The 18,036-nt window shown below is 41.8% G+C and overlaps 1 protein-coding gene across 1 annotated transcript in view; it reads right to left on the reverse strand.

Moving 5' to 3' along the window:
* grk6 (G protein-coupled receptor kinase 6) overlaps positions 1 to 18,036 on the reverse strand; it is an 89,459-nt gene that overhangs the window by 12,342 nt on the left and 59,081 nt on the right. Inside the window, exons 7-13 of the mRNA XM_060936491.1 lie at positions 17,740 to 17,803; positions 17,116 to 17,256; positions 11,902 to 12,092; positions 11,783 to 11,820; positions 9,990 to 10,079; positions 5,521 to 5,729; positions 3,056 to 3,190 (exon numbers count right to left, since the gene is read on the reverse strand). Coding sequence (XP_060792474.1) covers positions 3,056 to 3,190; positions 5,521 to 5,729; positions 9,990 to 10,079; positions 11,783 to 11,820; positions 11,902 to 12,092; positions 17,116 to 17,256; positions 17,740 to 17,803 — 868 coding nt within the window. The remainder of the gene's footprint in view (positions 1 to 3,055; positions 3,191 to 5,520; positions 5,730 to 9,989; positions 10,080 to 11,782; positions 11,821 to 11,901; positions 12,093 to 17,115; positions 17,257 to 17,739; positions 17,804 to 18,036) is intronic.

Here is an 18,036-nt window from a genome sequence, read left to right on the forward strand (position 1 = left end):
CTGATCCCTGAGGAACACCTCAAACCACAGGAGCACTGGGAGGTTGGTGTTTTGCGTAGAAACAAAATCACGTCTGTTAGAGAGGATCATGAACAAACAGGAGCTAAATTTGGAACGATCTGAAATTTACAGTATCGTCAACAAGTACTGAAGTAATAATAATAATAAGAACTAGAATTGCATTTCCTGAAGTGAAAACAAAGCACACTGACAGCAAGTCTGTCTGTATGACGATATACATCATGTGACAACTGAAAAACCTCTATTGTTTTGTATTACGCTTGAATGTTTTTTTTTTTTGTGTCGCGAATTGCATTCTTTACAGCAATATTTTTCGTAATTTTGACGGGTTATCTGGGATACGGCTGCCACATTTCTTCTGAATAACAGGTTACTAAGCTTCCGCTAAGGCCTTGTTAGCACAGAACTGGTTATTAGCTGTGATTTTTTTTCCTCCCTGAGCTGAGTCATAAGAAACGAATCTCATCATTAAGACCAGGATGTGTGTGTGTGTGAAATAAAGACTCTTATTACTTGTATTATTATTTTGGATCACGACGTTTTGTTTTGGGAGCTAGTCGTTTTTTGAATTACATCGATTATGCTGTTACAATGGCACCTGTAATAGCTGACAGAAGATCTACTGTACTGGAGCACAAGCTGCTGAAAAAGTTAATTCTGGCTAAAACGGAAAGGTTAACCTTTTCAGCAGTTTGCGCTCCAGAAGCTCTTCTATGGGACTGGAGCATACGGTACGGGATAGCCTTCGTGCCCCCGTGCGAATCAATCAATGAGCCTTCGACACCCATGACCCTGTTGCTGGTTCACCGGTTGTCCTTTGGATCCTTGGACCACTTTTAGTAGGTACTAACCACTGAATACCAGGAACCCCCGACAAGATGTGCCATTCTGGAGATGTTCAGTCAGACCCAGTCGTCTCGCCATGGCCCTTGTCAAAGTTACTTCTTACGCTCGCCCATTTTTCCTGCCTCCAACACATCAATTTCAAGAACTGACTCTTGTCTTTCTTGCTGCCTGATACTAATATATCCCACGGCTTGACAGGTGCCATTGGAATGAGATAATCAATCAGCTGATCAGTGTACACTACCGTTCAAAAGTTTGGGGTCACTTTGAAATGTCCTTATTTTTGAAAGAAAAGCACTGTTCTTTTCAATGAAGATCACTTTAAACTAATCAGAAATCCACTCTATACATTGCTAATGTGGTAAATGACTATTCTAGCTGCAAATGTCTGGTTTTTGGTGCAATATCTCCATAGGTGTATAGAGGCCCATTTCCAGCAACTCTCACTCCAGTGTTCTAATGGTACAATGTGTTTGCTCCAGGGCTTTGAACCGGTTCAAGGAACGAAAACGAAAACCGGGAACTTTTTCTATTTCACATGGAACAGAAACGAAACCAGAAACTTTATTATTTTTTATGTTCCGGAACAGAAACGCTTATTAAAAATAATGGTAACCGGTTAATACCGGTTTTTATTTCGTTCCTCAAAGTTTCCGTAGCCTACAAATAAAAAAGCCATTCTTCTCCTGCGCAAGTTTCTATGACCCGCTGGGGTTCACTTCCTGCGTGACGTTCGCTGACTGAATGGAGAGAGCGGGAAGGTGGACTGCTATCATGTCTCCACGTGATAATAAGTGAATTACTGAGTGTCTGAGCAAAGAAGAGCCTGAACGTTGCAACCTCCCTATTGGCTGTTTGTAAAAATGTATCAATTGTTGCCCTTCCCACGGGAATCATCGCGGGCTCGAGAGACGAGACCTGACGAGTTAGTTCGTTGGTAGCAGAACAAAATGTCTGGACACAAATCGGGTTTTCAGAAAAGGAAAGAAAATAAACGGAGGGTCGAAAATACAAAAAAGGAGGCAGAAAATGCAAAACGAGTTTTAAGGTAGGACAAATGGTTAGTTTTCTGAGGCAGCCCGCCGTGGCTGCAGGCTTTCAGTTGTGTCATTGAATGGTTACTTTTCTGAGGCAGCCCGCCGTGGCTGCCTGCAGGCTGATTTATTATAGCCCATTTAGTTAAAATAGTTTATATAAAATGTTTATAGTTATAGTTATGTGATGGTTGTCCTGATTTAGACTGGTGTTGTTGTTTTTTTGGGGGGGGGGTTGCGCGATGTTGCGCCCGGGTCCAGATTAGGGCAGAACCGGCCCTGGCTACATTTCAGGTGTAGTTTGTTTTATGAATGTATGTACTTGCATAGATGTGTACTTGGTCTTCCAATATGGCGCCTAACAAAATCTCGCGGCGCGGTGACGTCATGCGGTAGCCCTCTATAGGGCCTGACTAGCCTTTGGTAACACACTAAACTAATTATCTTTCATTATTGGCACTTTTTCTGTTTGTGTAGATGGGAAGACATACTGAGAATCCAAATCGCCAACATTTGAAATAATAATTGTTTTGAATTATTTCTTGTCTTATTTAATGAAGGTTGTAATAGAATTAGCCTACATTTGGCTTAAGCTGGATGAGACAGAGACATAATTTTATAGCCATTTGTTAAACCGCTGACAGGGAACGTAATTAACCGTTCCGGGAACGAAATTTTTTTGTTCTAACCGGTTCGGGAACGTCTATTTAATGGTGGAACCCAAAACCGGAAACGTTAAAATTCCATTTCTGTTCGGAACGAACCAATAGGAAAAAAATTCTGGTTCAAAGCCCTGGTTTGCTCATTGCCTCAGAAGGCTAATGGATGATTAGAAAACCCTTGTACAGTCATGTTAGCACAGCTGAAAACAGTTGAGCTCTTTAGAGAAGCTATAAAACTGACCTTCCTTTGAGCAGATTGAGTTTCTGGAGCATCACATTTGTGGGGTCGATTAAATGCTCAAAATGGCCAGAAAAATGTCTTGACTATATTTTCTATTCATTTTACAACTTATGGTGGGAAATAAAAGTGTGACTTTTCATGGAAAACACTAAATTGTCTGGGTGACCCCAAACTTCTGAACGGTAGTGTATACCAGGTTCTCCTCAATGTCAGATCTTATTTAAGCGTCCTCCTCTTGGTGAGAGACTTACATCAGGGATAAAAGGGGCTTCCAGCATGCCGGCTTCCAGTCGCTTGAAGTTGATAGAGCGGAAGATCGGGTGAGCCTTCACCTCCGAGGCACCTTCCTGACAGCCGAGCCTCTCGTTCGGGTCTTTGGCCAGAAGCTGTGGGATCAAAGATGTGAACAGGAACTTTTTAATAACCATCTTTCTGTCCCGATTCATCTGATTATGAAGCAAAATTCTCATTAGTATGATCAGTTCAACATTTCCTGTGCCACTTTTCACACCAGTCCCAGACACTTCACACTCTCTCTCTCTCTCTCTCTGTCTGACAATTTGAATAAAACTGTACCTAGCTAGCTGATTAGCTCCAGCTTTGATATTATTTTCAGGCCATAACAATCAGCAACGTGCCAGCATGAGGGCCCAGCAATCACACACTAAAATGCTCTTCAAGAGCTCCATGTGATTTCTTCCTTAAAACAAGGACTTTGGTAATCAGGCGGAGCACAAAGAGTCCTTTATTCTCCCTTTTCTTTTCCAAGTGATGGGTTTTGTTGAGGAGAAGAATCAGAAGAACCAGTATGCACACAACGGTATGATCTGACTTTAAGGCTTGGCTCAGATATACAGTGGTGCTTGAAAGTTTGTGAACCCTTTCGAATTTTCTATATTTCTGCATAAATATGACCTAAAACATCATCAGATTTTCACACAAGTCCTAAAAGTAGATAAAGAGAACCCAGTTAAACAAATGAGACAAAAATATTGTACTTGGTCATTTATTTATTGAGGAAGATGATCCAATATTACATATCTGTGAGTGGCAAAAGTATGTGAACCTTTGCTTTCAGTATCTGGTGTGACCCCCTTGTGCAGCAATAACTGCAACTAAACATTTGCGGTAACTGTTGATCAGTCCTGCACACCGGCTTGGAGGAATTTTAGCCCGTTCCTCCGTACAGAACAGCTTCAACTCTGGGATGTTGGTGGGTTTCCTCACATGAACTGCTCACTTCAGGTCCTTCCACAACATTTCGATTGGATTAAGGTCAGGACTTTGACTTGGCCATTCCAAAACATTCACTTTATTCTTCTTTAACCATTCTTTGGTAGAACAACTTGTGTGCTTAGGGTCGTTGTCTTGCTGCATGACCCACCTTCTCTTGAGATTCAGTTCATGGACAGATGTCCTGATATTTTCCTTTAGAATTCGCTGGTATAATTCAGAATTCATTGTTCCATCAATGATGGCAAGCCGTCCTGGTCCAGATGCAGCAAAACAGGCCCAAACCATGATACTACCACCACCATGTTTCACAGATGGGATAAGGTTCTTATGCTGGAATGCAGTGTTTTCCTTTCTCCAAACATAACACTTCTCATTTAAACCAAAAAGTTCTATTTTGGTCTCATCCGTCCACAAAACATTTTTCCAATAGCCTTCTGGCTTGTCCACGTGATCTTTAGCAAACTGCAGACGAGCAGCAATGTTGTTTTTGGAGAGCAGTGGCTTTCTTCTTGCAACCCTGTCATGCACACCATTGTTGTTCAGTGTTCTCCTGATGATGGACTCATGAACATTAGCATTAGCCAATGTGAGAGAGGCCTTCAGTTGCTTAGAAGTTACCCTGGGGTCCTTTGTGACCTCGCCGACTATTACACGCCTTGCTCTTGGAGTGATCTTTGTTGGTCGACCACTCCTGGGGAGGGTAACAATGGTCTTGAATTTCCTCCATTTGTACACAATCTGTCTGACTGTGGATTGGTGGAGTCCAAACTCTTTAGAGATGGTTTTGTAACCTTTTCCAGCCTGATGAGCATCAACAACGCTTTTTCTGAGGTCCTCAGAAATCTCCTTTGTTCGTGCCATGATACACTTCCACAAACATGTGTTGTGAAGATCAGACTTTGATAGATCCCTGGTCTTTAAATAAAACAGGGTGCCCACTCACACCTGATTGTCATCCCATTGATTGAAAACACCTGACTCTAATTTCACCTTCAAATGAACTGCTAATCCTAGAGGTTCACATACTTTTGCCACTCACAGATGTGTAATATTGGATCATTTTCCTCAATAAATAAATGACCAAGTATCATATTTTTGTCTCATTTGTTTAACTGGGTTCTCTTTATCTACTTTTAGGGCTTGTGTGAAAATCTGATGATGTTTTAGGTCATATTTATGCAGAAATATAGAAAATTCTAAAGCGTTCACAAACTTTCAAGCACCACTGTAGTATACAGTTAGAGAAGATTAATGATTTATAATCATGTTTATAATCCAGTATCACCCAGATGAACACGGGTTCCCCGTTTTGAGTCTGGTTCCTCTCAAGATTTCTTCCTCATGATGTCTCAGGAGGTTTCCCCTTGCCCTTTCCATTTCCTTTGTCACCTCTGGCTTGTTCATTAGGGATAAATTTCTTAAAAGAACTAAAAGTATTAACATAAGGAGTGAGTGTACGGAACATCAGGGAGCTGCTGACCATTTCGCAGAGGGACTTGGCGTCCTCCGAGAACTTGTTGGAGTACTCCTCGGCCACCTCTTTGACGAGTCGCTCCACTTCCTCGCGCTTGATTTTCTTTTTACGCTGCTGGAAGGGTGACTGGCCTTCGATCATCTCGTACAGCAGACACCCCAAAGCCCACCAGTCCGGACTAAACGTGTATCGCTCGTTCTTCACCACCTCTGGAGCTGACAGGCAGAACAAATCCGTTAGTCGAGAGCAAACTGGACATTTCATCATTCAACCCTAACGCCATGCTCTGAGATTTCTTTGTGTGTGATATCTTTAATATTTATCGAGTTCAAGTCTCATCTCTTACAGGAAATCTCATCTCTTAGGTGTAAGAACAGACCTCCATTCCTCCATTTACTGTAGGAAGCTCTTCAGGAAGCTGCTTATTTATAAAGCCCCTGAACATTAAATCACCTCCATGACTCTGACTTTCAAACGGATTACTTTGGAATAACTGATGGATGCAGTCGATGCATTAAAGCTTGACGACGCTCCGGTTCATACTGACCTGGAAAAGACCGCGAACAAACTTCACAGGGCCTCCAAAACAAACTTTTTTTTAAATAAAAGATTCCTTATGAACCTTGATATGATTATACCCCAATATCTCACATAATGTCATGTTCATTTGTCGTCTTTTATGCCTTCTTTATTCATACATTCACCAGCCACCTAATTAGGAACGCCCCTACATGCAGCTGTTCTGTTTGATGCGGTTCTCTAATCAGCCGATCGCTCGACAGCAGCACGATGCATCAAATCACGCAGATACAAATCGAGAGCTTCGGTTAATGTTCACAATGTTCAAACATCAGAATGGGAAAAATTATGATCTCACAGTGAAGTGTGACTTTCTTTCTTTCTTTCACTGTGGTATGGGTGTTGGTTTGAGCCAGATGGACTGCTGGTTTGAGTATTTCAGAAACTGCTGATCTCCTTCCTGGGGTTTTCACACACAACAGTCTGTAGAGTTTACACAGAATGGTGCGGAAAACAAAAAACATCGAGTGAGTGAGAGAGCGACAGTTCTGTGGCTGGAAAAAACAAACGCCTTGTTGATAAGAGATCACAAAATGGCCAGATTGGGTCGAGCTTTTTCTTTTTTTTTTTTTGCCAGGAAGGATATAGTACCTCATATAATCACTCTTTACAACCGTAGTGAGCAGAAAAGCATCTCAGCACGCAACAACAGAAGACCACGAAGAAGTTCCTATTAAAGTGGCCGGTGAGCATATACTGTAATAGTGGATATTTGTGTCATATTTAATTTTATTTACTGTACATAACAGGACATAATGCAGCACATAACAGTGCTGGATAACAATTCAAAACAAAAGTGGAAATAAAATTTCCTGTATCTGATAACAAGATTAACTACACCAGCGTCAGATGTTTCTGCAAGTCATTCCATGATCATCAGGTACAATAACTGAAACTAAATACAGTATGACTACTGTATACTACCGGAAATTGCGGGTCGTGTTTACAATATTCGCAATAGTAGAAATAGATACAAGATATGAAAATACTCTGCGTATCTTCGCACTGAAAGCAGCGAGCTATTAATCAATCAATCAGTGTTACACTTAGATATTAATGTATTCATTAAGACCACTGAGCTCTATGTAAAAATGTGGAGAGCTCAGAGCCCATTCCCCGCTGTAGAGACGAGTGAAGCCATCTGGCCGCCATCTTACCACTCGCATCGCGTGGATTTGGTTTATGTGTTAAAGTGTCGTATCTGATCAAGCCTGCCCCAAGGAAAGTATCTCCTGACTTTTTTTCCCTTTCATTACCTCCTCTTATTTTCTCAACTTTACCCCCATTCCTTACACATCTTTATAGCGCTCCGCTTCACTGTTATTGTTTTGTTTTTTTTCCTTTTCCAGTTCAGTCTCTGATCATTTTTTTTTGAACAGCTCTTTTACTACTATAATTATTTTTACGGAGATTTTCAGTTTCTTTCTTATACAGAGTATCTTTCTCTTTCATATATTTCTTCTTCCTTTCTATTATTATTATTATTATTATTATTATACTAACACAACGGCTGTACAATACTTCCTTTCTATTTAGGACAGTTGTTGAAACACGATTATTTTCTCATGTTATTTGCCATTTTCACTTCATTCTCACAGTCACGTCTTAACAGTATTTACTGGTCGCAAGCTGCATGAATATTCTGACGGTGAATTATGTGACCAGTAAATACTGTTAAGACGTGACTGTGAGAATGAAGCGAAAACAGCAAATAACATGAGAAAATAATCCTGTTTCAACAACTGTCCTAAATAGAAAGGAGGTATTGTACAGCCTTTGTGTTGAAATAAATAAATAAATAGGAAGAAGAAATATACAAAAGAGAAAGATATATAAGAGAAAAGCTGAAATAATCTTTCTCAGTTGAAATAATTATAGTAGTAAAAGAGCCGTTCAAAAAAAATGATCAGGGACTGAACTGGAAAAGGGAAAAAAAAACAAATAACAGTGAAGCGGAGTGCTATAAAGATATGTCAGGAATGGGGTAAAGGTGGGAAAATAAGAGGAGGTAATGAAAGGGGGAAAAAAGTCAGGAGCAAATTTGATCGGATATGACGCTTTAACACGTACCAAATCCAGGCGGTGCGAGTGGTAAGATGGTGGCCAAATGGCTTCACTCTGACGAGCTGATGAGCTCTCCGGAATTTATATAGAGCTCAGTGATTAAGACTTAAAAATACTGAGATGTAGGAAACTTGATTGTATGTACTTCAGGTTTTATTTCTATTTACAACAAGTTTAATCAGACAAGAAATAAATGAATAAATAATTGCACTGGGTGTGTCCGAAGACCCAGAAATGGAAACGCTCTTGCATAAGACTGTATATGTTGTGCAATTTGGGTTGAATCATGTTCCCATGGACGGAGTACACCACTACGTAAACAAACGGATGTATTATCAGACCGCTAACGCATCAAAAACTCTTCTTAAACATATCCGCATTTATCAGAAAAGATAATTTAAAAAACTGTAAAATTCGTGACTGCATAAATATTCACCCTCATTGCTGTGAAATAACATCTCATTAGCAGATTTTTATCAGTATCAGACTTTATAGCGGTGAGTTTATCACGCTAGGCCAATCCAGAAGACCATTTTACTTCGAACAAGTCTTTTAAATTGATTTGACGAACCAGCTTTTATCCATTAGACACCTCTGATTGAAGAAAAGCTCAAGATTTAACCTTTAAAGTAAAGGTGATGATACACGGGGCAACTTTTTGGGCGATGTTGCCAGCAACGGGCACTCAGGTGAGACACAGGGCAACTAATTAGGGCAACAGACAACTGGCAGCAACCCATCAGATCAAAGCAAATCTGTTGCCAGGGAGACAGACGCCGCAAAGATGGACACTGAAGCATTTACAGCTGCCACGTTTGTCTTGGCTTCAGCCTTTATTTATTTCGCTCAAATAAGTATCACTTCTGGAACAGAACTGAATAGATCCTCTGGTCAAAAGATAATTTACCATTATTTTAACATTTATAAGTCAAAATAACCGCATTATTCTGTTCATAATAAACTTTAAAATGCTACTAGCATCAATCACATAAGCTACAACTAATAACTGACACATACATCATGAAAACATCATCGTTTAATTCTCATCTCAGCAAAAAAGGCAAAAGGACATGGAGCAGGAGATGCTGCTGAGGAGGAAAAGGGCGTGGCAGAGCTCCTGAAAGGCTTTCTTTCTTTTTTACCTCCCGCAGTTTGTACTGTTTCACTCTTAGGTCCCACAAGTAGTCGTGCTCTGGATGTGAATTAGATCAGACGATAAGTTCGACAATCTCTATTACACCTCACAAAAAAAAACAAAAACTCATGAGCCGCCCATCACTTTTAACTTGACGCAAGAGAGCTAACGTTATCCCTACATGGCTAACAATAACTTTCAGCTAACTATGTTAGCAAAACCCACCACTAGTTCGCTAAATCCCATTCAGTCTCTGTGGAGCGGTGGTTACGGCGCTAACGCCAGCTGAAAAAAATAAAATCGGTGTCTTAATTCCAACCTGAGCATAAAAATAATGTCTGTTGGTTCAGTATTTGATGAGGTGAATTCACCACTTTGGGTTTACACAGAACATAAAAAGATACAAGTTGTCTCTTGTTTTCTTCGCTCCACTGCCGGAGACGCCACCGTCTTTGTTGAGAAGCTCTCAGGTGGTCATGTGAGTCGCTATGAGCACTCTGATTGGATGATCTTAATAAAAAAAGTTGCCCAAAACGATCAAAATTGTTCAGATAGAAATGTCGCTGCCCCAATCTCAATGGGAAAGTGTCGAAGCGCAATTGCCCGGCAACACCGCCCAAAAAGTTGCCCTGTGTATCATCAGCCTTAAGCTTGGGGTGAACGATGTTCTCCAGAAGATTAGAAAACTTGTTCTTACCCATGTAGCCCACAGTGCCTACGCGCCCTTTGATTGTCTGTCCCTCTGGTACATGCACAGCCAGGCCCAGGTCTGATATGCGTATGTGACCTGAGGAAAAACCAGTGAGATGTTTCAGTACATGACAAACATCACAGCATCAGTAGTGTAATAACTTGCTTAAAGCGGAACTGAAGGCAAATTTTTTTTTTATTATTATCAAAATTCTATTTATCTCATTTTATTAAATATCGGAATGCGTTTCTGATCGCTATTTTGCCGCTGCTAGAGCAAGTTCTGAGTGTTTGAAATATGCTCTGTAATATATCAGTCCGTATGTCAAAGCGACGGCCGTAAACGAGATTCGTTGAGACCTGTGCGAGACATCGTAGGATGGAAGTAAAACGTACAGCGGAAATCAAAGTCACCAACATCTGCCAACGTTGTCAAAAGACGCGCGCGCCCTCTTTCGAATGCTGACGTAATCAAGCCGGAAGTTTTCCCTGTGTCCGAAATCGCTCCCTACTCACTATATAGCGCACTATACACTGTGGACGCCATTTTGTAGCGCTGTCCGAAACCTGAGTGAGGATTATGTGTGAAATGCGCTCAGTACAATACGGATTTATCACAAAAATACACGCATGTATTTATTATTTTGAAAACCCACCAGCCGCCTGATCTGGCACGTTTTAATTGTGCGACAGTAATGACGTAAATACCAGCGCGACGGACTCGTCCTTATCCTGTCATCTTTCCAACTCTTCTCTACTCCACGTTGGTTCGAAGTCATATGGAATAATCTCCATCACTGATGAAGCTGGCAAATCTCAAAATTAATCGAAATTGGAATGATATGGCGATCTGGCCGCTGTGTAAACAGTTTTTAAAATGGCGGCGCTGACACTTCACGTTTGAAGTCTCGTACAAGTCTCGTGAAGATCACGTGGATAAACGACGCCTGCTGTGGACCAAACGAACTACATTCAGCACGGCTAAAAACCGAAAAGGCTGATAAGTGTCATATAATATGTCAATACGAGTCACGATATAAGGTTAATAAAACCGAAAACGTAACTGAATAACACGTTAATTAAAAAATAAAGCAAGTTTAAAAATGACTTCAGTTCTCCTTTAATCTTTCATGTTTGCGCTGCAAACGATCGTCTGAGTCACACGTTTTATTGCACTGATGTCTGTGCATGATGGTGGTTGTAAATACTGAGTACTGAGGTTTTGCTCTCTGTATCTTTGAGTATATAGATTATACTGCTGTAAAACACTACAGTACATCACAGACAACCCTGAAACCTGCTAATATCCATGTCTGGCTGTTATATCCAAATAAATCCACCGTGACGCAATGACTACGCAAGCACTACAGAGGGAATCATATTCACAGACATTGGTGGCTTCCAGGGAGGTCATTACGCTCCTCTTTTTAGCAGCCGTGCATCTTTTTAGCAACGTCCCTGCTTGACTTGCTGCTTACGCCACAGAGAGGATCAAATGTTGGAAACGGATCTTCTGAGACGTCCCCGGAGACGTCCTGACCGCCACGGTGATGTGATGGCCAAGGGCAGGGCGCATGCTGTCAGCTCGGTGCTGGACGGTGTCGTCGGACTACACGGGTTTAGCAGGATAGAGGATGAAATGTAGTGTACTATACGCCCTCTTGTGGTGTGTTTGTGCAACAGATTTTGGAATTGGAATTACACAAATAAGACCTAAATCAACTGTCCACGGCAATAAAAAACAAAATATAGATAACATCATCGAGCCTGAACTATGTAGAGAAAGTGATAAAGATTTACCATGGTCATCTAACAGGATGTTCTCCGGTTTCAAATCCCTAAGAAGAAGCAAAAATAAAAAGGTTAAAATATGCTTTACTGAAACGAATGGGGAACTGGAGGATGGAACCGCAGCTGACCTGTAGACTATCCTCTCTCGGTGCAGGTCCTCCAGGCCACAACAGATCTCAGCAGCGTAGAACACAGCTCTCTTCTCGTCAAAGCCGGCATCCCCCATGTGGTAGATGTGAAACTTGAGATCTCCGCCGTTCATCAGCGTTAGAACCAAGCACAGTGCATCTTTCGTCTCGTAGGCGTACGCCAGACTCACCTTGGGAAGAAGACAGGATGGTAATCAGTGAGGGTTCCTCAGGATTTTCTCACTAATTTGGTCATCTTACAAATCCACACCCCCCAGGCCAGCTCGCCACTATTACGCAAGAAGGGTGAGGGCAAAACATGTGGTTCCTCTGAGACACATGAAACTTTTCGTGCTGCGTCACAGGGCAATGCAGGACACTCAGAGGAAAGTGCTATCTGCCCTCTTCTGCATACATGAACCTTAGAAATGGTTGCTGTGATTGACAAAGGAGCGAGAGAGAGTATGCCCCTCCCATTCAGAAATAATGCACGGATAATTTTGCTCTCTTGGACTCCCGGGACAGACGGCTGTGACGTTGCTGGGATCCGAACTTATGATCTCATGGCAGCTAATTTCACTCTGATTGAACCTGTGTTTAATGGCGTTCACTACACTGTTATATTTATTAAGGTCTGCGGCTAGAAATCTTCAATATCGGCTCAGTTTTTTGTCCGATCTATCAGTTTTTAATTCATAATTGCTTATCGGACAGAACGTATTTCTCGTTGACTTTCACAGCCGTTTTCATTTGGCAAAAAGTCCCCCACTTTGCTGTTTTAATGAGCTCCAGTCTTTTCTTCAGCGAAGGCTTTCCACTAGATTTTGGGGCGTGGCTTTGGGGATTTGTGTTCATTCAGTTCAGCTACAAGACCATTAGTGAGATCAGGTGCTGATGTTGGGATGACGAGGTTGATGAGGCTCGAGTTCCAGTCCCAGTTCATTTTAAAGCGATTATCCAGGAAATTTTGAAATGACAGAGTTATGAAATGTCATTATAATATACACTACCGTTCAAAAGTTTGGGGTCACTTTGAAATGTCCTTATTTTTGAAAGAAAAGCACTGTTCTTTTCAATGAAGATCACTTTAAACTAATCAGAAATCCACTCTATACATTGCTAATGTGGTAAATGACTATTCTAGCTGCAAATGTCTGGTTTTTGGTGCAATATCTCCATAGGTGTATAGAGGCCCATTTCCAGCAACTCTCACTCCAGTGTTCTAATGGTACAATGTGTTTGCTCATTGCCTCAGAAGGCTAATGGATGATTAGAAAACCCTTGTACAATCATGTTAGCACAGCTGAAAACAGTTGAGCTCTTTAGAGAAGCTATAAAACTGACCTTCCTTTGAGCAGATTGAGTTTCTGGAGCATCACATTTGTGGGGTCGATTAAATGCTCAAAATGGCCAGAAAAATGTCTCGACTATATTTTCTATTCATTTTACAACTTATGGTGGTAAATAAAAGTGTGACTTTTCATGGAAAACACAAAATTGTCTGGGTGACCTCAAACTTTTGAACGGTAGTGTATTATGTTCTAGATGAAAAAAATTAAGTGGACTTTAGCTTAAAAAAGCATGTTAAAGTTGTAACATCAGTCCGTTGGGCCGTTTCCCCGGGCATGGCCGGACTGGATTAGTCAGATACATTGGATGGATGTATTAAGAGACGAAAACGAGCGTGGCGCTGCGTGACGTAGGATTCCACACGTCTTCCTCATTCCGTTTTGGATCTGAGACGTTTGGCCGAGTGGCTTCATCAAGTAAAGCGAGAAAACTTTATTCCTGGAAAAAGCAGCGAATTGTGCAGTGAGCATTTTACAGAAGATTGTGGATTTGTGGAGGACTTGGATGAAAAAATCACTGGGAAGCAGCTAGACACGAGGCAGAAACGATGACTGAAGCCAGACGCGATCCTGACTTTGTTTCACCACAAAACACCGACAGCACAACAGCACACAGTGTCACGCATCAAACAGATGGAAGATAAGCAGGTCAATATATATTATTAAATAAACATGCAATAAATTAGCCGCTACTTTATTTTGATTCCTTTTCTAATCCTGTATTGACATAATTTTTGTAGAGAAATGCAAACACACTGACCGAGACCATAATATTATACTACAGTCTTGTACAGCATGCACTTGTCCACCTCCGCTGTGCTCGCGGAAAATGACATCACGCACGATGGAGTTTTGGCGGCCTGCGTGACAAAAAATAGTCCCGTCTTTTTTCATAGTGGTTATATCGTTAAAGTTCAACATGCAGCTCTTTTTTTCTTTTTATAAAGGACAGACAGAAAGACCAACTTTCAGCTCAATTTGTTTATTTGCGCGATATTTTCTTTAAAGGTGTTCAGTGGGGTTGAGTTCAGTCAGGGCTCTGTGGAGGACACTCGAGTTCTTCGCTTCAACCTTAACACCTTCGCACACTACGTCTTCATGGAGCTCGATCTGTGCACTTTGCCATATGATGAGCGAACAGGTTTGGGTTTCTTAGGCCCTGTCCACACGGCAACGGATTCAGGTGAATCTGATAAAATTGTTTATCGTTTCGGCCTGGCGTCCACACGGCACCGGCGTTTTGGGTGCCCCAAAACGAAATCTTTTGAGAACGGGTTCCAGAGTGGAAAAATCTGGCAACGGTGCCGTTGCAAAGTCGTCTGGATGAGTAGAACGGATTTGTTTACGATGACGTCACAACCACATGACTGTGAGTGCTTCACGCCGGGTAGAAGTGTAACGAACTCGATGCGAGTTGTCAACAAATCCTATAACTTGGTTCATGAAACGCGCTTACAAAATATTTTCACTGTGAATATTTATTGTGTAATGGTGCAAAGTGAGAGAGAGAGAGTGAGAGAATAGCCCTTAGGGCAGAGTCTTTAGTCCAAACACTGCAGAAGCAGTACCAAACTGCGCACCGCCCGTGCGCTTTCCAAAAACAAAACCAATCCCGCCAGCAAAAATAGGGAAAAAAAAAAGGAGCGATCTCACCTCTTCAGATGTTGGTTTAAGTCCGACAATACATTCTTCAAAAAGGGCGTAGAAGAACAAAGTAATCCATCAACGTGTAGCATTCAATTTATTCCGGACCATTAAAGAATTCTGGAGGATATCAGAATGTTGGCGTACCGGCTTCCATCTACCCCCATTCATTCCTCTTTCCGCGTCTTTCGTTTTACGCTACTGATTAATAATCAAAACTTTATGTGGCTAATGCTACAGAAGAAGGGGTTTATGCGCATGCGTCTACTTCTTCTATTGTTCTGGTGTCTCCGATGGGACCGTCTTACAGCGCACGTAGACGTGTGGCATGTGTATTGCATCGTTTTCAGCAAGCGTTGCGTTGCCATATGAACCTGATATTTTACTGATCCGTTGCCCATGTGGACGCGATATTTAAAAAAAAAATCTCTTTGCTGTTGTCGTGTGGATGTAGCCTTAGTTCCAGTGAAAAAATGTAAAGCTATCGCGTACAAAATGTGTGCGTCAGACTTTGTAGAAGAAACACCTGGGTGTGATGGTCTCAGGGTTCGACAAACATTTGACCGTAGAGCAGGGGTGTCCAAACTGATCCATAAAGGGCCGTGTGGCTGCAGGTTTTCATTCCAGCCATGCAGCAGCACACCTGATTTGGCTTATTCAATCAACTGACACACCCACGCTTTATTCAAGGGTGGGTGTGGCTGCAAGTATTTGACTGTGTGAAGACAGTTCAGTTGACTGAATGAGCCAAGTCAGGTGTGCTGCTGCATGGCTGGAATGAAAACCTGCAGGCACACGGCCCTTTATGGATCAGTTTGGACACCCCTGCCGTAGAGCATACGTATCTTCAAAATGACAACATTGTGCTCAAGTTTTATTTTTAATCCTCCTTTTTTAGACATTATTATTACATGACAGGCATTTTGTAGACATTTTTATCCAGAGTGGCATACAACATACCCAGAGCAGCCTGGGGAGCAGTTAGCGGTTAGATTCCTTGCTCAAGGGCACTTCAGCCAGAGCCCTGCTGGTCCAGGGAATCAAACCGGCAACCTTTTGGTCCCAAAGCTGCTTCTCTAACAATTAGGCCACGTCTTCTCAGATCTGTTTACGTGGGTTAACTTTATCTGATTTTTTTTAATGTTTAATTAAATAAAACCTTGAGAATGAGAATCTTTTCCACGATATTGGAAATACGTTCTATAAAGGGTGAAACGTTAATGCTAACCCTGATCTTAAATGGACCGATCGATCCAAGGACTCTGAAATACTGAACTGAGATGAAGCGAGGTCGTGTTTTGCCATCTGTATGCAAAAACATAAAAACATCTCACAAACTTCAAGACAACTTGTTGTGCATTTTTAAAATTTTGAACCAAAATCCAGTGCTGTAGTCGAGTCATTAAACCTCGAGTCCGAGTCCAGTCGCGAGTCCCCAGTGTTCAAGTCCGAGTCCACTATTGATCCGAGTCGAGTCCGAGAACAAGACTCCAACCGCACTGTTTGACGGTGGCTGTTTTAGCCCCATTAGCATTAGCTTGTTCCTGAACATGGCGTATGAACAGGTGAATGTGCTTCTCTTTGTCAGGGAGTGTGAAGTATTCTGTCAGAGACGGTTGGGAGAGTGCAGAAGGTGTGTTTATTAATACAAGTGAAGACGGTAAACAATCCAGAACGGCAGGCAAAATCGTAAAACAGTGAAACAGGTGCTGGGTCGAGCGAGACACAAACAGGCTATCGTAGACTCGGCAGGATCAAAGACGAGAAACAGGAAATCAGGGATCAGGAAACCAAACAAGGAAATAAGGCTCGGTAACATGTCAGCAACGCAACTCAATACTTCGCAAAGTAAGTGTGTTTTCACAGTTTTTTTGCGCCTTAATCCTGTGCAGGTACGAGTTATTTACGGGGCGCGCGCGAGAGAAAGAGTCCGCTTGGCGAACGCACGCTGTCCAGAGTGCACCCGAGAGTCTATCTGATGCACGCGCCAAGGCGTGACACTCTTGCGCGAAATTAGCACGAAAATGAATGTAAATATCTTCTGCCAAATTATTATGGCATGTTATAAAAAATAAAGAAAAAATCCGAGTCCTCGTCTCCAATTTACGAGTCCGAATGCAGTTAATGCACGAGTCCAAGTCGAGTCACGAGTCCTTAAAATTAGGGCACGAGTCGAACTCGAGTACTACAAGCCTGCCAAAATCCGAAAGGAAATACTTACGACGAACCGACTGTTGACTTTTTCAAGAATTTGCTTCTCGTTCAGAGCCATGGATTCGCCTTTTCTCTTCTTGATGCGTTTCTTTTCTAGCTTCTTGCAGGCGTACATCTTGCCTGTTGCCCGGACCTGGCACGCGCAGACCTTAAGGAAAAAAGAAATTCGAGGGAAAAGTGAATGAAGAGTCCATGCTTTAGAAAGTTTCTTCTCCAGATGCTCTTTTATGGTCATTAATGTCTCTTGAAGTTCTTTAAACAAAGTGAGCAGAGAAGCTCAGCAGCAGCAGCAACAGCCGCACAGGAAATCACTTAATGACTATGCACAGCAGGAAAGAAAATATTTTAACGTAGTACCATTTTGACTCAGTTTATGCACTTGGGCACTTCCAGGATCCATACACACACACACACGCACACACACACGCACATCTCACACAGGATATTAATAGAGTAACAAAGACAGACAGTACGACAGTATTAGAGTATGATGCACTGTTGCTTCTACAGAACCTAGAGGTCCATTTGGGACGTATAAAACTTTTCCATGTGCTTTATGCATGATATACATACACAGACTCATATAAACGTACACATTTCACACTTGTGTAAGTACAGAAGTGAAACTCACCTCACCAAACCCGCCCTTTCCCAATACCCTGTACTGACGGAATGTGTTTTTTGTAACTGGCTGTCTGTTAAAGAGAGAAAGAAAGACAACATCGTTAACGATCGTTATCACATAACCGGCTCTGAAGTGTAAATATCATCACCACGAGCTTCTGCATTCAATTTACACACAAATACAAATTTCGAGTCGAGTTTCAGCTCCGAAGTTCTTCCTATATGTTTATGAATGGCTTCAGACAGATGCGTTTCATCCAAAATCACTTTCTTTCTCTTTCAGGCCCAAGCTTGAAGATTTCCT

This window comes from Neoarius graeffei, chromosome 12, assembly GCF_027579695.1.
Source record: "Neoarius graeffei isolate fNeoGra1 chromosome 12, fNeoGra1.pri, whole genome shotgun sequence".
NCBI lineage: Eukaryota > Metazoa > Chordata > Actinopteri > Siluriformes > Ariidae > Neoarius > Neoarius graeffei.